Genomic DNA, 24,903 nt, shown 5'->3' with positions numbered 1-24,903 from the left:
GTGGGTCATGAGGAGAGGGGACCCTCCCTGTGTTGGTGAATTCACTGAGCAGGAGATGCTGTTTTGGGGCTGCAGAGTCTGGACACGGATGGGTGGATCCAGGAACTCAGTCGTCGCTCAGCAGCTCAGGGATGCAGCTGGAGGCAGATCCATCCCAGTGCCCTTCCAGGACCTCTGTGCCTTCCCTCCTCCTGCTGCCCAGCCTTTCTGGTGGCTGCAGCTGCCAGCCCCAGGCAGCAGTGAGAGGTGCCCCCACGGACACCCACTGCCAGCTCTGGCTTCTCCAGCCTCCTCTGTTGGGACCAGACGGGACCCCTGGATTCAGCCCCCAGCTCCCCTCACTGCTGCCAGCTTTGCAGCCACTTGAGGAATTTTCCATGGTGGAGCAGGGGGATCCTGGAGGATTTCACTCGAATGCATCAGAGCAGCTTCAGAAGAGCCAGAGGGGTCCCACTGTCCCCTGCCCAGCCCTCAGCCCCTGCCTTGGCACTGCTGGCACCAGGACAGGGGCTCACACAGCCTCAGCAGGATGGCAGTGCCATGGCCCAGCTGCAGCCAGAGTGATTTTCTCCCCACCCTTTTCTGGGCTGTGGGATGAGTGTGGAACCAGGGGCTGCTCCTGTGTCAGGGGCTTCAAGAAAACAGCCACAGGTAACACTTGTTCTTGGATTAGTTTCCATCCCTGTCTTTATTTTGTTAAACAACCATAAATTTGTAATCACAGAGAGGCCTTTCATGAGCATGTAAAGCTGGAAAGTCCCACAGGCTCATCTGACCACGGTGCTGGTGACCTTGGGAGTCTCCAGTTTTCCTCCCGGTGTAACTCCCAGATGTGTGTGGGGGTGTGGATCCCTCAGAGGGAGGCAAAACAATGCAGATGGGATTTTTTTTAGTGTGATTTTTCAGTGTGAGTTTGCAGGTGTGATTTTTCAGTGTGGCTTTCAATGTGATTTTGCAGATGGAGTTTTTCCACCATTGCAGGTCTGAAGTTGAACACCAAGTGATGCTGCTGCCCTCAGAAATCACATTTGTGAGTAAATTTTAGAAGGAAGAGGGAAGTGAAGCCTGTTTGCAGTTTGGCTGCTCTGTTGGCTCTTCCCACAGGCTCACGTGGTGCTGGGTGCCAGCACGTTCCCTTCCTAGAGGGGCTGTCACAGATTCCCCTGGCCCCCTCTGAGGTCTGGGGGGACCTGGGTGCCTTTGTGGGTGCTCCCAGATGGGTCCTGGAGCCCCCGGCTGCACCCCAGGACCCCCAACACTGGCTGGGCTGGGGGTCCCCAGTCCTGAGAGGGGTCAGGAGCACCATGGAGAGGGAGACTGAGCTGGGGTGGGGGCAGTGAACTGGGGCTGGGGGAGAGCAGACTGGGGCTGAACTGGGGGAATGGGGCTTGGAGAGCCAAACTGGGGGGCTTGGCTGGGGGAAACCAGGCTGGGGGTGCAGCAGGCTGTGGGAACTGGGGCCAGGGTTGGGGGGAGAGATCTGGGGCTGAGGGGGACGAATCCGGGACAGGGACTGGGACCAGGGCTGGGGTTTTTGAGCTGGGCTGGGGGGACAAACCGGGCTTGAGAAGCAATCGGACCGGGACTGAGCCTCGTGTTGTGGGTAGTGAACCGGGACTGGGGGGGTCCGAACCAGGGCTCGGTGTCCGAACCAGGACTGGGGGGTTCTGAACCGGGACTAGGGGGGTCCGAACCAGGACTGGGAGAGTCCGAACCGGGGCTGGGGATCCAAACTGGGGCTGGGGGCGTCCAAACCGGGGCTCGGTGTCCGAACAAGAACTGGAGGGGGGGTCCCTGAACCGGGGCTGGCGGGGTCAGAACCGGGGCTGGGGGTCAGATCCGGAGGGAGCGGTCGGGGCGGTGCCGCGGGGCGGGTCCGGCCGGTGCCGCCCCACCTGGCCGCGCCGAGCCGAGCGCTGTGTCGGTGTCGGTGCCGGTGCCGGTGGCCATGGCGCTCCGGGGGTCGCGGCCGCGGGGCCGGCGGGCGGCGGGGGGGTGGGCGCCGTGCGCGGCGCTGGCGCTGGGCTGGGCGCTGGGCTGGGCGCTGGGCGCGGAGCCCCCGCACCGCTGCCGCCCCGACCCCGCGCTGCTGCCGCCGCCGCTCCGCCGCCTGGGCGGCCCCGCGCTGCTCCGCGCCGCCGTGCCGCGCCTCCGCGGCGGCTGGAGCCCCTGCCAGCTGTACCGCTACCCCCCCGGCAGCCCCCGGCCCAACGGCACCGCGCCCTGCACCCGCGGCTGGCACTACGCGCTGCCCGCCGCCGGCCTCCGCGCCAACCTCGTCACGCAGGTGGGCACGGGGGAGCGGGACCGGGGGTGCCGGGGCTGGGGAGAGCGGGGACCCCGGGCCTGGGGCAGCCTGCGGAGCTGGAGGGGGTGAGGGGTCCGTGGGTAAAGGAGGGGTTAAGGGAGGGGCTGGGAGCGCTCTGGGGGGGACACCTGAGAGGAGTCGTGGGGAACAAACTGGGGGGTCCCAGCCACCAGAGCCGGCTGGGGGGTCCGGATCCCTCGGGAAAGGCCTGGGTGTGCAGGGACAGCAGTGACCCCTGGAGGGGCTCGGGGCTGGCTGGGGGAGCCCTGGGGAAGGTGCTGGGGGTCTGCAGGGTGGAATCACCAGTATTGTCCCCCCACATCTGTCCTACATTTCTGTTTGTGGGGTGGGGGCTCTCCAGGAGCCCTGCAGCCCCATCCATCCCAGCCCTGTGGGCAGTGCCGGGGGTCTGCCAAGCCCCCCACGCTGACACCTCCCTGCTGTGTCCCCGCAGTGGGACCTGGTGTGTGCCTCGCGCTGGAAGGTGCCCCTGGAGCAGACCACGCACCTGCTGGGCTGGACCCTGGGCAGCGTCACCGCCGGCCTGGCCTGTGACAGGTAAGGGGGGTCCCTGGGCAGCCCCGCGGGCAGGGGGCACCGTGTCCAGCCCTCACAGCTCCTCCCTGGCAGGTTTGGCCGCCGTCCCACCTTTCTGCTGTCCCTGGCTCTGGCCGTGCCCGTGGGGCTCAGCGTGGCACTGGCTGTGGATTTCCTCATGGTCCTGGTGGCACGGCTGCTCTTTGGGGCAGCCCTGGCAGGAGCCTTCCTCGCCCTCTACGTGGCACGTGAGTGTGATGGGGCACCCCGAGGGGTTTGGGGGCTGGGGTGCCCTGGGCTGTGGGGTGCTCCTGTAGGATGTCCTGCAGTGGGCTGGAATATGGGATGCTCTGGGGTGCCCTGGGTGCGGGGTGTTCCAGGCTGTGGGGTGTCCCAGGATGGAATATGGGATGCTCCAGGGCACAGGGTGCCCCGTGTCCTTGGCACCCACTGTGGCCCCTCGCCCCCTGCCAGGGCTGGAGCTGTGTGACCCCCCCCACCGCCTGGGCGTGACCATGGTGGCCGGGTTCTTCTGGATGGCCGGGGAGCTGCTGCTGCCGGGGCTGGCCCTGCTCTGCCGGGACTGGCGGGTGCTGCAGGGCGCTGTCACCATGATCCTGGCCCTGCTGGCTGCCAGCTGGTGGTAAGGAGCCCGGGCAGGGGCTGCGCGGGGCTGGGCTGTGCCCGGGGCTGGTGCCAAACTGTTCCCAGCCCAGGACACCCCGCCCGGGGCTCTCCAGAGGAGTGGAACCCCCCACCCTGGGTAAATGTTTGCTCAGGTTTGGAGCTGAGGGTTTCTGGGCAGCGTTGCTTTGAAGCCAGGTGGGAAGGTCGGTGCTGGAGGGTGGCCAGGCCCGTGGGGATCCTGTGACCTGACAGCCGTGCCCCAGGTGCCCGGCGCTGCTGCTGGAGCCCCCGCGCTGGCTGCTGGCCACACGGCAGCTGGAGAGCGCCAGGAGGAGCCTGCAGGCGCTGGCCGAAGACAACTGTCCCCAGGACAGCCTCGTGGCGGGTGCGTGGGGCACTGCGAGGGCATCGGCCCCGTGCCCGACCCTGGCTGTGGGGTGGTGGAGCAGAGCCGGCTCTATCCCGGTTTCCCCTCTCCCGGCAGAGCTGGAGGCGCTGTCCGAGGGGCCCCAGCGGCCCCGGTACCACTCGGTGTGCGAGATCTGCGGCACCAGGGTCATCTGGAAGAACGGCGTCATCCTCGGCTTCGCGGCGTGAGCGCCGGGGGTGCCGGGCTGGCCCTGGGGCCGGGGGTGCCACTGGCGGCCCCCTGACCCCGCTGTCCCTCAGGTTCATCGGCTCCGGCATCCGCCACTGCTTCACCCGCAACCTGCTCCCGCACCTGCCCCACTTCTTCTCCTCGCACCTGGCGCTGCTGGGCACCGAGGCGGCCGCCTGCCTGTTCGTGTGCCTGACGGCCGAGCGCTTCGGGCGCCGCGCCATCCTCCTGCTCTGCACCGTGCTCACCGGCATCTCCTCCTTGCTGCTGCTGGCCCTCACCCAGTGTAAGGCCCGCGGGACCCCCGGACCCCGCCCCAGCCGGGGGAGCAGAGGAGGGTGCGGGGTTTGCCCCTGATGTGCTTCACCCCCCGCAGACCTGCTGGAGCTCATCGTCCTCACGCTGTCCGTGGTGGGCACGGCCGCCTCCCACGCCGTCACCATGCTCAGCATCTTCTTTGCTAGCGAGGTTCTCCCCACCGTGGTCAGGTGAGGGGGAGCTGCCCCGTCCTGTGCCGCCCCGGAGCGGGGGCACGGGCAGAGCCCCCTGAGCGCGTTCCTCCCGCAGGGGCGCCGGCCTGGGCCTGGTCCTGGGCGCCAACTTCGTGGGCAAAGCGGCGGCGCCCATCACCGCCATCCCCAACAGCCGCGGCTTCTTCCTGCACCACGTCGTGTTCGCGTCCTTCGCCATCCTGGCCGTGCTCAGCATCATGCTGCTGCCCGAGAGCCAGGGCCGGGCGCTGCCGCAGTCCCTGCAGGACGGCGAGAGCCGCCGCCGCCCGCCCCTGTTCCGCCGCGCCCCCCGCGAGGACCACCTGCCCCTGCTGGCCCCCCGCGCCCTCCCCCACGACTATTCCCAGCTGGCCGCCCCCGGCAGGAGGACGCTGCGCTCCCCGGAGCCCCCCCGCGAGATGTAGCGGTGCCCCGGGGGGCTGAGCAGCGACCCCCGCCCAGGGAGCAGCAGGAGGGATGGGCTGGGGCCGGGTCCCCGCGGTGCCGGGGGCCCTGGGGCGGGGATGGAGCCCCTCGGGGGTGCTGCCGGTTCCCAATAAAAGTGCCTTGTTTCTACTGGTGTGGGGGGGTCACGCAGCCCCGCCACCAACCCCCGCTCTTTATTATGGGGTGCCCAGGGGTCTCCTCGCCCCCTCCCCAGCTGTGTGGGGCTCACCCCGGCGTTCGCCCCCCAGGTTTGCTGAGCTGGGCTCTGCGGGGTGTGTGGGTGTGCACCCCCTGCGCGGAGCCTCTCGTTGCACACGCGTGTGCAAAGCGGCTCCAGCCGGGCATCCTGTGCAGGTCCATTGGTGAAGCTGCCGCCGCTCTGAGGCCGCTCTGGGCATCTCCTGTGTGTGTGTGTGAGCTGCCCGCTGCCCCGTCCCTGCCCCAGCCCCTCCTGGGTGTCCCCTCCTGCCCCCTCCCCGCTAGTGCCCGTACAGGTCGGCCAGGCGGCGGAAGCGGGGCCCCCACTCGCTCAGGTAATCGTAGTCCTGGTCCTCGTCCGTCAGGCTGGACACGATGGAGCTCAGCGGGCTGGCCACCGAGCCCGAGCCCTCGTAGTCGTAGATGAGGGCGGTGTCATAGGGGGGCACGCTGGGGTCGCTGTCCGCCGCCTCCAGCCCCTGCGGGGACGGGGGGTCACCGTCAGCCCCCCGTGATTGGGGACTGCTGGGGGCTGCCGGGCCCGCACCCACCTCATTGATGAACTCCTCGATGTCCGAGGGGCTGCTGGGCAGCTTGCGGGGGGCCGTGGGGGTCCCGGAGCTGAGCGGGGCGTCCCTGCGCAGGGGGGGCCTGGCCCGGGGCGAGAAGAGCTCGGGGTGCCGGAGCTGGTTGATGTCGTAGGCGTCCTGCGGGGCCGGGAGGGGTTTAGGGGTGCGGGGCTGAGCTGCGCACCCCCGGCACCCCCCTGCCACGGGCCCTGCTCACCTGGTCCTCCTCGCCCCCGCCCTGCTCGTCGTAGTTGAGGATGTTGTCGCGCATATCGTCCCGAGAGCGCTGCAGGAGCCCCTTGCGCAGGGCCCGGCGGCGGCCGCGCACCCGCGCAGCGCCCAGAGCCGCCAGCACTGCGGGGACACCGCGGGGACACCACGGGGACATCGCGGGGACATGGGGACATCATGGGGACATGGGACATGGGGACACCACAGGGACGTGGGGACATCATGGGGACATCATGGGGACATGGGACATGGGGACACCACAGGGACATGGGGACATCATGGGGACACGGGACATGGGCACACCACGGGGACACCACGGGGACACGGGACACGCGTGTGAGCATGGCGAGGCACGGCGGGCATGGGGTGATGGCCGGGGTGGGATGCAGTCGGGCTGGGAGGAGGGATAGGATTGGGATTGGGGTGGGATTGGGGTGGGGTGGGCAGTGAGGGAGATGAGGGAGTCGGGATTGCGGTCAGGAGCGGTTGCTGGGCAGGGGGAGGCGTTGAGGGTCATGGGTGGGGTTGGGTGGGAGGCCAGGCCCAGGATGGGGCGCTGGGTGGGGGTCAGGGTGACAGAAGGGGCTGGTGGGGCTCGGAGGGGGGACCAGGACCAGCTCGGGGCTGGGGTGGAGGGATGGGGGAAGGACGGTGGGGGTCCCGCTCACCGAGGAGGAGGATGGTGCTGCCCGCGATGATCATGAGCGCCCCGAGGGTGATGCCGGCCCCGGCGCGGGCCGCGGCCAGAGCCCCGTCCAGGCAGGCGCCGTCGCGGCCGCAGCGGCACACCGAGACGTTCAGCAGCTGCTGCTGCTCCCGCGGGGGCGTCCCCGAGTCCCGGAGCAGCAGCGGCAGCGAGTAGGGCCCCTCGGGCAGCTCGGCCAGCACGGCCAGCACGGCGTGGGTCACTGCGGGGTGGGCAGGGGTCAGCGGGACCCTCCGTGCAGCGTCCCCCTGCCCTGAGGCTGCCCCTCACCATTGAAGCGGGCGAGGCTCCAGTTGCGGGCGAGCTGCGGGTGCTGGGGGCTGAGCTGGAAGTGGAAGGGGGCTCCGTGCGGGGGGCGGTCATCGTCGGTGGCCCCCAGGAGCAGCGTCCCCCCGCGGCCCGGCCGCCCGCAGAGCACCCCGGCCGGCGGCTGCAGCTGCGGAGCGTGGTCGTTCACCTCCAGGATCTCGATGGACAGGGTGCCGGTGGCCGAGAGCGGGGGCTCGGCTGGGGACAGAGCAGGGGCTCAGCGGGGGCAGCGGGGGCGCGGGGCGCGGGGGGCACCGTGGGGCTCACTCACCATCGTCGCGGGCGAGCACCAGCGCGATGTACCAGCCGCCCTGCAGGAAGGCGGACGGGTGCAGCAGCTCCCGCTTGGTGCGCACGGTGCCGCTGTGAGGGTCCATCTGCAGCCAGTCCGCGGGGTCGTAGAGCAGCGCGTAGCTGTGGGCGAGGGGCGGTGAGACATCGCCCCCGACCCGCCCCGGGGCCGCGGGAGGGGAGCGGCACTCACGAGAGGCTCTGCAGCTGCTGCGTGTCGGGGTCGCTGGCGGTGTAGGTGGTGATGGCCGTGCCCGGGGGGGTCCCCTCCAGGACGCTGACCCGCCGCGGGTTCTCGCGGAACGCGGGCGCCTCGTTCACGTCCCGCACCCGCACCCGCACCGTGGCCAGCGCCCGGGGGCTGCCGGGGGCCGAGGGCTCCAGCGGCCGCTCGTTCTGCACCGACACCGTCAGCTCGAAGCGGTCCCGCACCTCGTGGTCCAGCGGCTGCGGGAGGGGCCGGGGGTCAGCGGAGCCCTGAGAGCCCCGGGGACCCCCGGCTGCCCCTGCCCACCTTGAGCACGGAGAGCACGCCGTCGTTGGTGTGCGGGTCGGTCCGGATGGCGAAGGCGCCCTCGGGGTCGCCCTCCAGGATGGTGAATTTGGCCAACCAGCTGGGCGAGCCCGCCAGGTCCTTGTCGTGCACAAAAACCTTGCCCACGTCCACACCGGCCGCCTGCTCCTCCACCTCCATGGAGAACTGGGGCAGAGCGGAGCGGGGCTGGATTCTGCCCCTTTGGGGTGCTCAGACCCCCGGGGGGGCAGCTCCCGCCCTGCTGAGCCCGGCTCGTTCCCACATCCTGGCTGGTACCTCCTCCTTGGTGAACTCGGGAGTGTTGTCGTTGATGTCCTCCAGGTAGATGACGGCCATGGCCGTGGTGGTCAGCCCGTCCCCGGACATGTCGGCTGCCTGCACCGTCAGGTTGTACACCCCCATGGTCTGTGGGGAACGGGGGGGGGGGGGGGGGGCAGAGCTGAGTCCCCAGCCCCAGGGAGCACAGAGATGGCCCAGGGAGCACAGGGATCCCCCAGCTCTGCCCACCCACCCTGTCCCCACACTCATGGATGGAGCTGTGATTTCCCCATGTGGGGTGCCCATGGCTGCCCCGAGTGCCGGTGCCCCCCAGCCCCATCCCGGTGCCCCCACCCCGGTACCTCCCGGTCGAGGCCGTGCCGTGCCGTGCAGATCTCCCCCGTGGTGGCGTTGATGCTGAACATTCCTGCAGTGCCCTGCTCCAGGATGGAATAGCGCAGGGCCGCGTTGTCCGTGTCGGGGTCGTCGGCATCCGTGGCATCCACCGTCATCACACAGGTCCCTGTGGGCCCGGAGCGCCTGGTGGGTGCTGGCTCAGGGCTGGCTGGGTGCCCCCATCCCATCCCATCCCATCGCACCCCATCCCATCCCATCCCATCCCACCCCATCTCATCCCATCCTATCCCCATCCCATCCCATCCCATCCCATCCCATCCCATCCCATCCCATCCCATCCCATCCCATCCCATCCCATCCCATCCCATCCCATCCCATCCTATCCCCATCCCATCCTATCCCCATCCCATCCCATCCCATCCCATCCCATCCCATCCCATCCCATCCCATCCCATCCCATCCCATCCCCACCTGGCTCAGCGCCCTCCACCACCCTCCCGGTGAACACGTCCTGCCGGAACAGCGGCCGGTTGTCGTTCTGGTCCACCACGATGATCTCCAGGTCCGTGGGCTCCTCCAGGGTGACTCCGCCCAGGTCCAGGGCGAAGGCTCGGAGCTGTGGGTGCAGAGTGGGGGTCGGGGTCTGCCTGGGGACCCAGGGAGGGGTGGGGGGCACCCAGGATTGTCCTTACCCGGTAACGGTCTTGCTCCTCCCGGTCCAGCATGGCGTTGAGGAAAACCTTCCCGCTGAACTTGTCGATGGAGAAGATGCCCAGGGGCTCCTCATCCACCCCTGGCCCTTTGATGCTGTAGATGACCCCTCCAGGCTGCTGCTTGTCTGACTTGATCTGCCCCAGGAAAATCAGGGCTGGGGGTCCCAGCCTGGGGTCTGTGCCCCTCTGGGGTGCCCCCTGTGCCCCCACTCCGTGAGCTGGGGGAGAGGCTGGGGGCTGTCACCTACCTGCACCAGGAGGTGGGGGATGCGCTTGTGGTTCTCCGAGACGCTGATGGGGGGGATCACCCAGGCCCTCTTCACCCTGCGAGGGGCCTCGTGCTGCCCCCAGGCCTGGGGGGCTGCAGCTCCTGCCTGGGCTGGGCTGGCACCCTGTGGGGACGCGGTGCTGCCAGAGACCCCCAAAGCTCCGGGCTGGGGTGGGATGCCAGGGCAGTGGGCAGGGAGCTGCTCCTGGGCTGGGTGTGCACAGTGGGGTACACGGTGGGGCTGGGTGCCCCTGGTGGGGCTGGGTTGGGGCTGGGGTGACACAGAGGCCACCCAGCTTGCCCAGGAGCTCTGTGCCAGTGTCCCCTGGCACCCCGGTGTGATGGTGATGGGTGTCCTGTTGGAAGCACCAGGAAGGGGTGCCCCACAAATGGCCCTGGTGGTGCCCTGGGCATGGGCTGTGCCCCACAGGACCCATGGGGAAGGGGGGGTACCTCGGGCAGGCAGCACCCACCATGGCCTGTCCCCATGTCACTGTCACCACACGGATGCGGCAGAGAGGGCTGGGGGCTCAGGGGTCAGTTTGGGCTGTCAGTGTGACCCTGGGGGACAGGCAGGGGATGCTGGGGGGTGGCAGAGGGAGTTTGGGGCCTGGGATGGAGCTGGGGGCTGTGAGGGGAAATTGGGGATGGAAACAAGGGGGACAGGAGTTCTGGTGGGCTGCAGTGGGGTCAGGGGGCTGTGGGGGCAAGGATGGGTTACGGGGCTGTGTGGGACCGAGGTCAGGGATTTGGGGTGATTGTGGGGGGACTGTGGGGCCTGGGGGTGGGGAGGGGACAGAGCGCTGTGCATGGAGCCACCCACCCCAGCTCCGTGCCACCCTTGTCCTGGGCCCGGGCACAGGCGCTGTCCCCTCCCCTCCCAGGGAGCACATCTGGGCAGTGCCTGCCTTGCACCCACATCTGTGCCCAGCTGTGCCTGCACCGCTGGCTGCCGGGGGTCCCCGGGAGAGGCCGTGGGGAGGGGGGCTGTGTCCCAGCCCCACGGGGTGGGCAGCACAAGGGGCTGGTTCTGAGGCTCGGGGGCTGCGCTGTGGCCTCCAGGTCTTTCTCTGCTCCCTCCTCCAGCAGGAGAAGCCTCCCGCCCGTCCCTGGGGGCCGCTGGAGCTGGGGGGCATGGGGATGTGGGGGAGGGATGTTGGGGACCCCATTCCTGTGGGGCTGATCCCCTTTCCCTCCCCTGCCCTGAAGCAGCCGAGCGCAGGCTCCAGGCCAGAACCACACCGGCCCCTGTGGCTCAGGCCTGGGACCAGGATGAGGGGCTCTGGGGGAGCCTGAGCGGACAGGGGGGTGCAGGGAGCCCTGGGCCCTCAGCTGGGGTGGGAAAAGAGGAGCACGGTGTCTTTAAGCGGCTAACCCTCTCCCCGAGCCCATCGCAGCCCGTCCCGGCCCAGGCGCGGGCAATGTGCCGGAGCCGCAGGCCCCCCCCTGCCGCCGCCATCTGTGGGGTGGGAAACGCCTCAAGAGGGGCCCCGAGCCCCCATCGCCCCCATCCCCATCCCCGCCGCCCCCACGGATGAGTTCCCACGGGCTCTGGGGTCCGGCCGACCCCCGGCTCCGTGTGCAGGCTCCCCATCCCAGGCAGCCCTCCTGGGGCCGGGGTCCCCATCCCGCCCGGTGTCCCCGGTCCCCCCGCGGTCCCGGTGTCCCCCAGGCCTTACCCGAGCGCAGAGCGGGGCGAGCAGGCAGGCGAGGAGGAGCGGGGGGCCCATGTTGGAGCGGGGCACAGCCCGGCCGCCGGCCCCGAGCTGAAATAGCGGCGGGCCTGGCTGAGTGACAGCACAAGTGCTGCGGGCACCGCACCCCCCGCGGGCAGCTGGGCCCGCCGCCCCCGGCCCCGGCCCGCGCCCCTGCCCGGCCCTGCCCGGCCCGCGGGGCCCGACGGGGGCGGTGCGGGGGCCTTTGGGGGATGCGGGGGCTCGGGGGGGTCCCGCTGGCCGGGCCGGGGGCGCAGAGCCCGGGCAGGGCGGGCGGAACGCGGCAGCTGCGCCGGGCGCGGGCCGGGGATGCCGCGACGGGGCTGGAGGGAGGGGGAGACCGAGCCCGCTGCCCCCCGGCTGCTCCGGCACCGGGACAAGGACCGGGACAGGGACAGGGACAGGGACAAGGACCGGGACAGGCTCCGACACCGACAGTGGGACGGGGACCTGGGCCTGGACCTGGACCTGGACCTGGACCCGGACCCGGACCAGGATCAGGACAGGGAGAGGAACCGGGACCGCTTCTTCCCGCCCCGCTCGGCCGCGCCTCCCGTCGGGGCGAGCCCGCCCGTCCATCCCCGGCCGTTCCCGGTGCCGTCTGTGCTGTCGTCAGGGCCCGTCCCAGCGCGGAGTCGGGAGAGGGACCGGCAGCGTCCCGCGTCTCCCGGGCCCGGCGGGTCCCCACCGGGCGGGGGCTGCTCCGGGAGTCCCGACAAGGCTCTCGGGCCCCGCTGTCTGTCCCGGCGCTGTCCCCGACCCCCCGGTCCCGGTGCTTTCTCCCACTCCCTTGGGCAGTCCCAGTGCTGCCCTCGACCCTGCGGCTGGTCCCGGTGTTTTTGTCCACCCGGTCTCGGTCCCGGTGCTTCCCCCGACCCCGGTGCCGGTCCCGGTGCTTCCCCCGACGCCCGGTGCCTGTCCCGGTGTCGCAGCCGTGCCGTGGCACCAGGTGGCAGCATCGTCCCGGCCACCGGCCCCGGTCCCGGCCGCCCTCGCAGCCCGCGTTGCCGCACCGGGAGCATCCCCATCCCCGGGGGACCCCAGTGCAGCCGGGATGGAGACCCACGAACCCCCGGGCAGGGCGGAGGGATCGAGGAGTTCCTGCCCTCCCGGGAAACCGAGTCCTGGGCTTGGCAAGGAAGTGAAAATGTGTCGGTGACACCGGTGGCACCACCTGGACCCTGCTCGGCACTGTGGGGCCCCTGCCCAGCGTTGTCCCTTCCTTGGGGATAAATGTCCTGGGTGGCCTCGGTGCGGGTGCCCAGCACGGGGATGGGGAAAGGGACACAGGAGGAGGGATGCGGGATGCGTCCCGTCCCCCGTCCACAGCCAGGAGCTGAGCGGCGCTGGCAGGGCTGTCGCTGTCCCCAAAGACAGCGTGTCGGGTGCTGTCAGGGCTGTCGCTGTCCCCAAGGACGTGTCTGGAGCCGGTGAGTGTCGGGCACGGGTGACCCGCGGCGTGGCCGGGCCGTGTCGGGGGCAGCGGCGCTCACTTGCCCGTCTGTCTGTCCGATCCCATCCGTCCGCCCCGCCGCCCCGTCACCCCGCATCAGCGTCAGGGCGAGGAGCGGCGCTGGCCGGGGGTGCTGGGGCCGCCCCCAACCCTGCCAGCCCTGCCAGCCGAGCAGATGTTCCGTGCCACCGGCACCGAGCGGGCAGGGCGGACGTGATGGCTCTGACAGGGCTCCAGCCCCGCTCCTGGGGACAGGGAGCCACGGCTGCGGCACGGGATCTGTGACAGCCCCTGCCCCTGCCAACCGCGGCTCCCGGCACTTGGGGTCCCACAAATGCTGGCCAGCCCAGGACTGCGACTTCCCGCGCTGCTCTGGGTGCTGGGCCACCCGATTTTGGAGGGCTCTCCCTCCCATGGCACCCCTGAGCTGCCCAGCTGTGCGAGTGTCACTCACGGGTGTAGGGACCGGTCACACCCACTGTGTGTGCTGGGACAATGATATCCCCAGTGTGGGGGGCAGCTGGACCTGCCGTGACCCCAGTGTGGCACAGTCGTGTCCCTCAGGTGTGGTGTGGTGCACCGGGACCAGCTGTGACCCCAGGGCAGTGCCTGGGGGGGGTCAGGGCAGTGCCCAGGGCGGCAGAGGGAACAGCTGGGAGAGCAGAGGTGCCACACGCCAGCACAGCCCCATAAAGCCACCGGAGCTTGGGTTTTATGCGGCAATAAAAGATAATGTCAGCTATAAAGTGCTAGAGCAGGTCCTGGTGTGCCGAGCTGGGGGGGCACAGAGGGTTGGGCAGCCCCCAGCTCCCTGGGGATGCCAAAGCAGGGCAACACATCCTCGGGGTGAGTGGGTCCCCAGCTGGGGACACCCCCAGCGCTGTCACGGGCTGAGGTTACGGTCAATGCATTAAAGCTGCTGCTTTCGGTGGTTGTTGTTGTTGTTTTAATGGTTTTATTGGGTGATGCTGGGCCGGGCCTGGCAGGCCCTAATGAAGGAGATTGATGGCTTAATCGCCTGCAGCCATTAGGGGGTAATTGAATGGTTGTGTACATATGATCCCACCGTCAATGCCGTGTGGCTGGCAAGAGCAGTGCCTGGAGCTGGGGGGGACACACTGAGCCCCCTGCACTCTGAGGGATGCAGTGTGGGGGGAGCAGAGCCCACGGCCTTGGGATCCCATCCATCCCCACGGTCCTGGCTGTGCTGGTGTCCCTGGAGGTCCCCAGGTCCATCCAGTGGCACCAGGTCACCCCATCCAGCTCAGCTCCCACTCAGGCCACTGTGACCAGGTGTTTTAATGATGCTTTTAATTAACAGGTCTCAGCTAAAGGGATGTTCAGCAGTGTGGGAGTGGAGCTGGGAGCAGGAGGGCCCAGCAGGGATGGCAGCCCCAAACCAGGCTCACCCCTGACTCCCTCCCTGTGGGAATCCCCGAGGAGCAAACCTGGCACAGCCCCAGGCTGGTCCCTGCCGAGGTGTGAGTCCAGCTCCTCATTCAGAGTGTGACAGCCAGGTGTTTTACAGTATTTGCTACCTGTGATCATCCATCACAGCAATCGATAGCGTTCCTGCAGAGCTTTATTAATGATCTTGTCACCGGGCTGGTGCGGGGTGCCCGGGGTTGTCGAGAATGATAGATCATTAAGAGCTTTTGCTGCTATTTATTCTCCAGTGACCTTGTCTCTCTCCATTGTTGCTTGCTTAAGAGTTATGAATGCGAGACATGATAATTTGATATTGATCTATTTGGTAAGTTAAAAAATTTACTGCATCGTTGATGTTTTAACAAAGGATGGGCTGGGGCCCTCCCGCTGCTGTGGGCTGCACACGTGTGAGTCCCTGTGCCTGCCACGTGGGACAGACACACACTGAGAGGCGCCTCAGGAGCTCTGGGTGTCCCTCGTGTCCCCATCTCAGGTCCTTTTGAGCCTGAAGTACGGAAATCCAGGAGATGCCACAGTGGGCAGGGTGTTGGGATGGACAGAGGGGGCCCATGGCCAGACCCCAGTGCAGTGGGCTGGAGAAATCCTGTCCCCATCCACACCCCCTTCCCCCTTTTCCCAGCCCCACTCTCATCCCAGCCTCTCCCTGCCTGCTCTGCCCAGCACCGTGTGCCTGCCATGGTCCCTCCATGGTCCCCTCCATGTCCTCCCAGATTTTTGGGGCTCTGGTGACCCTAACAAAGGAATCCCTGTAATTACTCGTGCTCCCTGTTCCTCCTGCCCTCCCTGGTGCTTCCAGAGCCCCACCAGCTGCTGGGAAAGCTGGGGCTGCCTGTCACCCCTCAGCACTGGACAGGACCAGAGCAGATGGACCCAATGGATGGGGGCTGCTGTGCCCCACTGGCACCATCACCCCCCTGGGGCTGGCAGCTCATGTGTGGAGTCAAACAGGCCAAACTTCCACGTTGAAATGTAGGATTCATCATGAAATGTGGGATTCATCAATAAAGCACTGGGGTCACTTGGTGGTGGCGGATGAACTGGATAACAGAGTCAGTATTTGTGTGTGATTTTAGATTTATTCTTTATTTCTGCTGGGAAATCATTCCCTGTGAGGGTGGGCAGGCCCTGGCACAGGTGCCCAGAGCAGCTGTGGCTGCCCCTGGATCCCTGGCAGTGCCCAAGGTTGGACAGGGCTTGGAGCACCCTGGGACAGTGGGAGGTGTCCCTGCCATGGCAGGGGTGGCACTGGATGCACTTTAAGGTCTCTTCCAACCCAAACCATTCTGTGATTCCTGCAAAGGGCTCCCCACAAGGAAACCCCAACCCTGCAGCTCTGGCTCAGCTCAGCCAGGAGGGACAAACCCTATGACAAACCCTATTTTTATTGGACATTCATCACGGTCTAGGCTGCAGTCAGTGAGCCCAGAGCTGCCAGGGACGATCCCCCGGCTCCTCCTCAGGGGCAGAATGCCCTGGATCAGGGCCAAGCCCCCCAGGTGGGCCCTAGGCTGGGTAAAAGCGTTTCAGCAGCTCCTTCTTGTTGACTTTGCCCATCTGGTTGCGCGGGATCTCCTCCACCACGATCAGCTCTGTCGGGATGGCGTAGGGAGCCATGGTGTCCCTGGAACACCAAACTGGGCTGTCACAGCTGGGCAGGGCCAGCTGAGCCTTCCCAGGAGCCCAACCAGCCCCAACTGGGACCCCCACCCACGGCCCAGGAGCCCATTTAAGCTCAGCCCTCCCAGAGAGGTGGCAGGATGTTTGTTCCCAGTTTGTCTCTGCAGACCCTGCAGCTGGGATCAGCGATGTCCCCAGGGCAGGGACAGTGCTGTGAGGAGTGCAGGGCCCCACGCGCTCCTGGTGCCAGCCCCGAGGTGCCCAGGTGAGTCCCTCCCGGGGGATTGGTGGCCGATCAGCGGTCCCAGCCCCATCCCGAGCGCAGGGAGGGCTCTGCTGCCTTCTGCCGCCCGTGTGTCGCCAAGGCCGGGCCACGCCCGGCGCCTGGCACTGGCTGCAGGGTGAGATGCCAGGGCTGCCGAGCCCCGGAGCCCCGGGCGGCCTCCCCCCGCCACCAGCGCCCGGCCACGTGGAGCCGCCAGCTCGGGATGGCGCCTGTCGCCGCGGAGCACCGGGCACGGCGAGAGCCGCAAAATGAATCACTCTGAGGAGGGACATGTGTCTCCTGCCAGCAGTGCGAGAACGGGGCCCGGCCAGCCTAAGTGACAGAGAAAATAAAGGGGAGAGACAGGGCGAGAGGGAGAGACGGGCGGGGAGCGCAGCCGGACCCTGCGGGGCATTCGCGTTCAAGGGCTCCGGAGCCGCGTCCCCGTCACAGGGCTGGGGACAGCCACATCTCTGTCACAGGGCTGGGGACAGCCGCGTCCCCGTCCCGGGGCTGGGGACAGCCGCGTCCCCGTCCCGGGGCTGGGGACAGCCACATCTCTGTCACAGGGCTGGGGACAGCCACGGGAGGAGACGTGCAGGGAACACTCTGGGAGGGGGGCCTGGGCAGAGCCCCCTGCCCGGCACCCCCAGAACAGCCTGGGGGATCCCCAAGGCTGCAGGTGGGGCATGGAGGGATGTCCTGGCTGGGTCACCAATGTCCCCAGCACGGGATTTAGGGATGAGCAGCTCATCTCTCCTGTGAGGAAAAGCTGAGAGAGGTGGGCTTGTTCAGGTGGGAGAAGAAGAGACTTTCTATGAGAACTTTGTTATCGGGCCTGGAGTGCTTGGACAAGGAGGAATGGCTTCAAACCGCCAAAGGGAAGAGATGGATGGGATATTGGGAAGAAATTCTTCCCTGGGAGGGTGAAGAGGCCCTGGCACAATTGCCCAGAGAAATTGTGGCTGCCCTTGGATCCCCTGGAAGCATCCAAGGCCAGGCTGGACAGGGCTGGGAGCACCCTGGCCTAGTGAAGGTGTCCCTGCCCATGGAAGGGGTGACACTGGGTGAGCCTTAAGATCCCTTCGCACCTAAACCATTCCATGACTCTGTGATCCTCTCCATGACGACACTGCTGGCTTTGAGCCTGCTCCCTGTCCCCTCCTGGGGTTTTACCTGGCCCAGTCCTTGAGGTCCTTCACGGAGAGCATCTGGCCCTGGCGCAGCTTCACCACGGCGCTGACCCGCTGTCCCCACACCACGTCCGGGGGCCCGATCACCGCCACGTCTGCAGGGACAGCAGGGACCCTCAGGGACCTGGGCAGCTCCTGGGCGCAGGTGTGAGGGGGAGGGAAATGCCACGGGATGTCAGCACACACCTGTGATGTGGGGGTGTGCCAGCAGCTGCCGCTCCACCTCCAGCGCGCTGACCTTGAACCCCCCGTTCTTGATGATGTCCACCGAGGTGCGGCCCTTGATCCAGTACACCCCATCCTTGTAGGCTGCTGTGTCTCCTGGAAAACACACAGCTCCATCAGAGGCTGCTCCTTCACCCCCTCTGCCTCTCCTGGCATGGGGATGTGGCACTCAGCTGGGGCTGCAAGGGGGAATGGGCTCCCACTGCTGCAAGGGATGGATATTGGGAAGGAATTCCTGGCTATGAGGGTGGGCAGGCCCTGGCACAGGGTGCCCAGAGAAGCTGCGGCTGCCCCTGGATCCCTGGAAGTGTCCAAGGCCAGGCTGGACAGGGCTTGGAACAGCCTGGGATAGTGGAAGGTGGAATGAGATGAGCTTTAAGGTCCTTCCAAACGAAACCATTCTGTGATTCCACAAAAAAAAAAAAAAAAGGTGGAGAATGACATTGGGAAAATGAGCCTGTCTTGAGCAAGACATTTGGTCCAACCTGTCCTTCCCACAGGTGTGATCCCATAATCAGCCCAACCCAGGTACCACAGGGTGTGCCAGCATGATGCAGTTTTCACAGCCCATTTCCAGCTCACCTCTGGCGCTGTGATGCAGCAAAGGCCCAGAGATTTAAACTGTCAGGGCAAGGAAACATCAGAATCAGTGCTGAAAATCCAGGCTGCTCCCCAGAAGAGCTGTGTCCCTGCTCAGCTGGCACCTGCCAAAATCCTGAGCAGCTCAGCCCAGCCAGGGAATGATTGATTGTTCCTGTATTTCCCTGCCCCTTGGCACTCTGTGACTGCTGAAGGCTGTCTGGAATGTTCTGGAGTTGGGGAGAGTTTGAAACTGGGGCTCTCTGGGTGTTTGGAGTGGGGAGGAAGTTGTGGCTGCTGCGATGAACTGCCTCCTGCACCCTGATCCTGGGGTGTGTGACTGACACACGGTGGGACAGGGGACAGTAATTAACTGGTGGCACTGGGAGAGGCAGGAGCTGCTTATTCACAGAGAGAAGATGGGGAGAGGAGAGGGAATTCAGCCCTGCCCCAGTGGCACACAGCTCCCGTGTCACTCTCTGGGATGGCAGCACAGGAAACCAGCCACATTTACTCTCCCTCTGCCCTGATGGGGTGAGTGATCCCTGGCAGTTCTGCTCCCCACACAGATCCCTGCATTGCACTGGCAGCACAGCCCAGGCAGGGGATCTGTCACATTATTATTGTGACTGCTGGGAGCTCCCGGGAGCACCTCTGTAATTCCCCCCATCTCCTCCTTTCCATCTCCTCTCCAGCAGCAGGCCCTGGCTGTCACTGCCCACGCTGACAGCCCCAGTGCCCTGGGGACGCCATCCACTGAGGACAGCCCTGTCACCCTCTGCCCTGCACCATCTGCTTCCAGCCCAGCACATCAGACAGCACTCCCTGCCTCCCCGGCCAGTGGGGGATTCCACACCACTTAAAAGGAGATGCTGAATTTACTCACTGAATTTACTGACTGTCCCCAGCAGGGCTGAGTGTCACCTCCAACGTGGGGCTGCCCTGAGAGCCACAGCAAGGACTGTGCCTGTCCTGCTGGGGGTCACAGGTGAGTTCTTACCCCGTGACTCACCTGTGCCTGTCCTGCTGGGGGTCACAGGTGAGTTTCTGCCCCATCCATCCCCCAGCCCTGGATGGAGCTGGTGCTGCTGTGTCCCATCCATCCCAGCTGCTCCATCCAGCAGGATGCAGCTCAGAACCACAACCAGCACTCCCTGCCCTGGTCCAGCTGCAGCAGAAAGGGAATTTTGGCAGATGAGAGGAGGGTCTGTGACACCCCCTCTCCTGCCCTGCCTGCCTGGGGCACCGCACCCAGCTCCTGTCAGCCCACAGAGCCGTGGCAGCAGCACCTCGTGGCACGTGGGGCCGTGGGATTGCTGCTCCCTGACAGCAGCCGTCACTGCTACCTTTGGATTTGTTTCAAGATGCTCAGTGGGCATCTGTTCTGTGAAATGTTAAAGGCTCTGCTGAGCTGCATACTGAGCAGGCTCTGTGCTGGTGGGGGCTGCCCTTTGCTGGAGTTACAGGCAGTTACAGATATATTTATCCAGTAAAAAACGTAGAATTAGGGGAAGGTTTGGGTTGGAAGGACTTTAAAACTCATCTTGTTCCACCCCTGCCGTGGCAGGGACACCTTCCACTATCCCAGGGTGCTCCAAGCCCTGTCCAGCCTGGCCTTGGACACCTCCAGGGATGCAGGGGCAGCCACAGCTGCTCTGGATAACCTGCTTCAGCCCTCACCACCCAGAGAGATGCAGGAGACACAGGCAATGGAGACCAACATTTCCCAACTCAAACTGCAGAGATTTCTGCCATGAGGTTCCTCAAGTTGCAAAATCCTCACTGCAAACACAGAAGGGCCCTTGGGACTCTGCTGCAGTTTGAGCACCTCCTTCAGTGAGTGCTGAGACCTCGTGGGCACCCAGAGGCTGCTGGAGCTGATTCCCAGGGCGTGGAGAACAACGAGAGCCCCTCTGCTCCTCGAGCTGAGCTGCAGGATCAAACCCTCACCCGTGTCAACACCCTCACCTGTACAGGGTGGTTTGTTCCTGGCAAACACAGCACAGTTCCCACATCAAAGCCACAACCAGCTATTGACCCGGGGAACACTTGGGCTCAGGAAAGGAAACACTGAGTGGCTTTGGGGAGCTCTAAGGTAGCTGAAGTATGCACAAAAAAGGACTTTTTAGGTAAATCAGGTGACTTCAGCCTGGTCTAGACAGAGGTCAGGAATGTTCTGGGATGTGCTGGACAAACAGGGACAGTGCTGGCTTTGCACTGGGGCTCTGTGAGTGCAGGATTCCAACCCTGCACAGGGGCGATGAGGAGAGGTGAGCCCACCCCAGGCTCACCATCCTGCTTGGGGCACAGCCGTCCCTCGGGAGCCCGTGCCTGTTTGCCAACAGGTGTCACCAGCTTGGTGGCAGTGACAGCACAGACGTGCGAGCCGGGAGTGGCAGGCGGGGCTGGCCCGGAGCAGGCGGTGCCACCGCGATTTACAAACTGTCACAGAGCTGTCACAGAGCCGCCACCAGGCTCCCCCGGCTCCTGGGAGCTGCCTCCCCGCCCCACGGGACCCCTGCACCTCCTCCTTGGTGCTCAGAGCTCCACAGGGACCCGGCAGGTGCTCCCCAGGCTATTTCAGGTGTGGTGCCAGCTCTGGGAGAGTGAAAAGCTCTGTTAGGGCAGAGGAGCTGGTGCTGCCCTTTGAGTGTGGTGCACAGAAGAGAATCCACTTGCAAGGGGGAGATCAGTGAAATCCTTTTGTCCTGCCACAGCCGATCTGAGAGCAGGGATGTTTCTGGCCTGGCTGCGCCCTGGGTGCTCTCCCATCCAAGGATGGGCACTGCCAGCTTGCTACCAAAGCCCACAGCCCAGTGCCACCAGCATCATTCCCAGGGATGTGCTTCTTTGCAGCTGTGATGTCCTCCCATGCCTGCCACAGCTCCAGCAGACCAAGTGCTGCACAGCAGAAAACACCAAGAAACAGCAAATGTCCTTTAGAAAGGCAAATTATTTTGCTGATTATTTCAGCCTCCTGCTCTGAGCGGTTCATGCTCCAGCCCGGAGCTCCAGGGGATGCTGGGGGGCTCCTCCCTGCCAGCAGAGGATGTGCTTGGAGCACTTTGAAATATTAATTAGATCCTTTTGCTGTTAATGAATCACTCCTGATTTTTGCAAACTTTTGGCTCCATGCAGAGCCCAGCCCAGTGCTCCTCAGAGTGGGGACAGGGAGCAGGAATGTCTCACAGCCACTCCTCCAGGTGACACAGAGAGCTCCTCTGGGGACAGCCACCGTGTGCCACCCATGGGCAGCCAGCAGAGCTCCTTCAGACCACACGGTGCACCTTGCTCCTTTGGGAGCCTTTGTTTGTTTTTTTCCCCCAAATTCCAGGAGGAATTCCCTGCTGTCAGCTGCTCTCCTGCCGTGAGGATTCCTCATTTCCAGAGGGAAGAGCTGAGCACACCCTCCTGCATTCCTCTGGAATTGCTGCTCCCACCCAGCGAGTAAATGTGTGGGGGACCAGCAAGCTCCCGGCTGGAAACCCCTGGGAAGCTTGCAGGGAATAATCAATCTTTGCCCTTCTTGGTGCCTTTCAGCAGAGGATCCCCAAGCACACTGACCCAGAGGCTGATCAGGCACAAAGGGAACAGCTGGGGATGAGGAGGAGCCTCTGTGGGATGAGGAGTGGCCTCACACCCCAGGAGCAGTGGGCAGGAGGCTCTGGAGCTTTGCTGCACCCTGGCATTAACTCCTACCTGCCTCCCACCTCCCTGGAACCACTGCTGGTGCTGCTGCTCCATCAGGCTGGGGCAGAGCTCAGCCTCTGGCACACACACCTCACTCAGTAGGTCAGGATTTATTTTCCAGGTAGGATTGGTCCAGCAGCCCAGGCAGGTGATGAAGAGCCTGAACCCCGATCCTGATCCACACCTCTGAGAGAGCAGAGCCAAAATCTGGGAGCTCAAACCCCCTTTGCCAGGTGAGCATTTTGCAGGAGCAAGTCTCCAACCCCAGCACCCACAGCTGGATGGGGACCAGCCAGGGCTTGTGATGGTCCCCCTGACCACTCAGAGGATGCTGGCAGGAAGGTCCTCCTCTATTCTCCTCCATCCTCCTCCTTTCAGCAGAGTTTTCCTGCCTGCAGATCAGACCATGGGAATGCTCCTTCCCAGGCTTTGGAATCCCCCTGCAGCCACAAGCTCCACGTGCCTGTCACATTTCCCACGTGCTTTCAAGTTTCCCTGCTCTTTCCAGGGCAGTTTAGTGTCTCACCACCCTCCTAAACTCCTGGGAAGGATTTTTTTGCAGGTGGCACAGATGCAGTGGGGCTGGGCAGCTGCTGAGTGTGGCACTGCAGTGACATTGCTGTGCTCACTCTGCCTCTCTTCCCCTCCCTCTGGGCACAAGCTCCCAAGCCCAGTGCAAAGAGAAATGGTTTGTTCCCATTCCCAGAGGCTCCTGTGCTGGAGAAAAGCCACGTGGGGTGGATAAATGATTATAAGGCAGGTGCTAAAGGCTTTTTATAGGAATTAGATAATCCATCCCCTCTGTGGGATGGGTGGTCGAGCGCTGCCTCTGTCACAGGCATCCACCTTTCCCTGCCCCCACACCGGGAAAACTGCATGCACAGATCCCCCATCTGCTCCCATCCATCACACACTTCACTCCAGTTTATTAGCTGGAATAAATCATAAATATTTCATTATATATCAGCGGCACTGGGCTCAGGGAAGGTGCAATCCATCACCCTGCTCCCCCGACCTGCACAGTGCAAGCAGCTTTCCAGTCTATTAAACAAGATTGATACACTGTGCCAGCCTAGTGGGGCATTTATCCATGCAGCCCTGGCACAGGGAGGGCACAGGATGCACGGGCAGCCCAGCCACAAAGCCTGCAGAGCAAGAGGCAGAGTCCTCCTCCAAGTATGCCATGGGAATGCTGCTGGCATGGGGAGAACCATGGAATTATTTAGCTTAAAAAGGCCCTTGGAAAAGGAAAGTCCACCCATTCCCCAGCACTAACGCGTGTCCCCAAGTGCCACATCCTCATGGTTTTAAATCCCTGCAGGGATGGAGGCTCCACTGCTGCCCCGGGCAGCCCTCCCCATGAGGAAAGCTCCCCTGATTTCCAAGGCTGTTAGATACCAGGGAAGGCTGCTCACTCTTGTTCCCTAGGAGAAGAGATGGGAGAAGACGCCATGGCAAAGCAGGGCCCAGCTGAATCATCACCCTGCCTCCAACAGGGACCTTCCAGCCTGTCCCAGCTCAGGAATTCCCCCTCATCCTCCAGGCGGGACCTCTCTCCAAGCCACATCTCCCTGCAGGACCAGCAGCACCCTCACTGTGGGTCACTCCCTGCTGAATCCTGTGCTTGGGTGAGTTCCCAGCACCTGAGAGATGCAGCTCAGTGATCCAGAGCCTGCCTGGCACTGCTGGGATTGATGGGAGCCATCCCTGCTCCTGCAGGGGTTGGGGCTCAGCCGCACTGATGTATGTGCACAGATCTCTTTAATGAAATGCTGAATGATAGGCTGAATAACTGAGCACCTTTAGCTTGATTTATTGCGTGGAAGTGAGGAATGCCTGTCCCTGCTGTCAGCCATCTTGGCTGCCAACAGAGGTCACGAGCACTAATTGTAGCTAATTAACATTAATTAGACTGGGGAAAGACTGGGTCTGCTCTCCCCAGTGATCCCCATCCACCCCAGCCCTCCAGCACTCCCATTCCCTGGGAGCAGGCTGCATTCCCAGCAGCTCCTGGTAATCCCAACCCACTGAAATCATCAGCTCCTGCCTTTCCCCACCTTTCCCACCCTGCTCAGAGCAGGAGGGTGAGACCTACCCGGCCCCAGAGTGCAGCTCCCTGCTCCCTTTGGAGCGTGTCCCAACCCTGGAGTGACTCCTGGGGGACACCTGAGTCCACCCACCCTCACCGGCTCACCTGGGCCAGCAGGGCCCTCCTTGGGCTCACAGGAGATCCTGTCCAAGGGCACTGGGGCTGCTCTGGGCTCCCTCTGTATTTGGACAGCCCATGATCATTAATAAAGCATGAAAGGCTCCTGACGGGGAGAGTCTGAAACTTCCTCAAAAAACCACACGTATATTAATTGCACTGCAATTATTCCTGAGGAAAGCCTCTCCCCAGCAGCTCCCTGGGTGCAGGACAAAGCCTTTCCCGGTGTCCCTGCCCTGCCCAGCAGAGCCAGGGCACGGGGAAGGGCTGGCACTGCCTCTGGGCCCAGCTGCTCTCTTGGCACGGGCAGCCCTGGCTGGCAGCACAGCCCCAAACCGCTGCCAGCATCCTCCAGCAGGGCCCAGGGCCAGGGAGGGGAGAGGCTGAGCAGCTGCAGATCCGTCCCTGGGCTGGGCACGGGCAGGGGAGCTCAGCCTGGAGCTGCTGCTCTCCAGGCAGCCCCAGCGGCACTCACAGAGCCAGCGTGAGGAGATGCTGGAGCCAGGGAGCTGCCCCAGGGCTGGAGCCAGGCTGGGACACCTGGGGGGGCTCACCTGGAGGGGAGAAGCTCCAGGGAGAGCTCAGAGCCCCTAAAGGGCTCCAGGAGAGCTGGGGAGGGACTGGGGACAGGGATGGAGGGACAGGACACAGGGAATGGATTTAAACTGAAAGGGGGTAGGGTTAGATGGGATATCACAGTGAAATCCTTCTCTGTGAGGGTGTGAGGCCCTGGCACAGGTGCCCAGAGCAGCTGTGGCTGCCCCTGGATCCCTGGCAGTGCCCAAGGCCAGGCTGGACAGGGCTGGGAGCGCCTGGGACAATGGGAGGTGTCCCTGCCTGAGGGAATGGGCACAGCCCCAAAGCTGCCACAGCTCCAGGAGGGTTTGGACAACGCTCTCAGGCACAGGCTGGGATTGTTGGGGGTCTGTGCAAGGCCAGGATTTGTACTTTGATATCTTAATGCATCCCTTCCAGCTGAGGCTATTCCATGACTGATCTGGGAAAGGCTTTGGGTCATCTTCAAGCTGCCTGCTCCCAGGAGAAAGGGGTTAAACAATGCACTCCCCA

The 24,903-nt window shown here is 64.8% G+C and overlaps 3 protein-coding genes across 4 annotated transcripts in view; 1 reads left to right on the top strand and 2 right to left on the bottom strand.

Annotated features, from left to right (window-relative positions):
* Positions 1–1,948: 1,948 nt before the first annotated feature.
* Positions 1,949–4,986, top strand: SLC22A31 (solute carrier family 22 member 31). The gene is made up of 9 exons (XM_058813725.1): positions 1,949–2,287; positions 2,763–2,866; positions 2,939–3,093; positions 3,320–3,488; positions 3,736–3,857; positions 3,957–4,065; positions 4,142–4,356; positions 4,447–4,558; positions 4,638–4,986. Exons 1-9 carry the CDS (start codon positions 1,949–1,951, stop codon positions 4,984–4,986), a joined length of 1,674 nt encoding a protein of 557 aa, XP_058669708.1.
* A 489-nt stretch (positions 4,987–5,475) lies between these two features.
* Positions 5,476–11,173, bottom strand: CDH15 (cadherin 15). Its single transcript, XM_058813606.1, has 14 exons — positions 11,123–11,173; positions 9,424–9,567; positions 9,155–9,310; positions 8,934–9,078; positions 8,468–8,628; positions 8,124–8,252; positions 7,827–8,012; positions 7,506–7,759; positions 7,293–7,435; positions 6,983–7,219; positions 6,675–6,914; positions 5,993–6,129; positions 5,758–5,913; positions 5,476–5,685 (listed from the first exon to the last, which is right to left on the bottom strand). Exons 1-14 carry the CDS (start codon positions 11,171–11,173, stop codon positions 5,488–5,490), a joined length of 2,337 nt encoding a protein of 778 aa, XP_058669589.1. The 3' UTR covers positions 5,476–5,487.
* A 3,961-nt stretch (positions 11,174–15,134) lies between these two features.
* The window catches only part of ACSF3 (acyl-CoA synthetase family member 3), a 50,009-nt gene continuing 40,240 nt past the window's right edge, over positions 15,135–24,903 (bottom strand). For both annotated transcript variants that reach the window (XM_058813615.1, XM_058813616.1), the window contains 3 exons: positions 17,322–17,456; positions 17,119–17,230; positions 15,135–15,681 (listed from right to left, as the gene is read on the bottom strand). In XM_058813615.1, the coding sequence (XP_058669598.1) occupies positions 15,564–15,681; positions 17,119–17,230; positions 17,322–17,456 (365 nt within the window). In that variant the 3' untranslated portion in view covers positions 15,135–15,563. The remainder of the gene's footprint in view (positions 15,682–17,118; positions 17,231–17,321; positions 17,457–24,903) is intronic.

Source organism: Ammospiza caudacuta, chromosome 13 (genome assembly GCF_027887145.1).
Source record: "Ammospiza caudacuta isolate bAmmCau1 chromosome 13, bAmmCau1.pri, whole genome shotgun sequence".
NCBI lineage: Eukaryota > Metazoa > Chordata > Aves > Passeriformes > Passerellidae > Ammospiza > Ammospiza caudacuta.
Note: the sequence above shows the minus strand (reverse complement) of the source record. Positions and strands in the feature narration are given on the sequence as shown.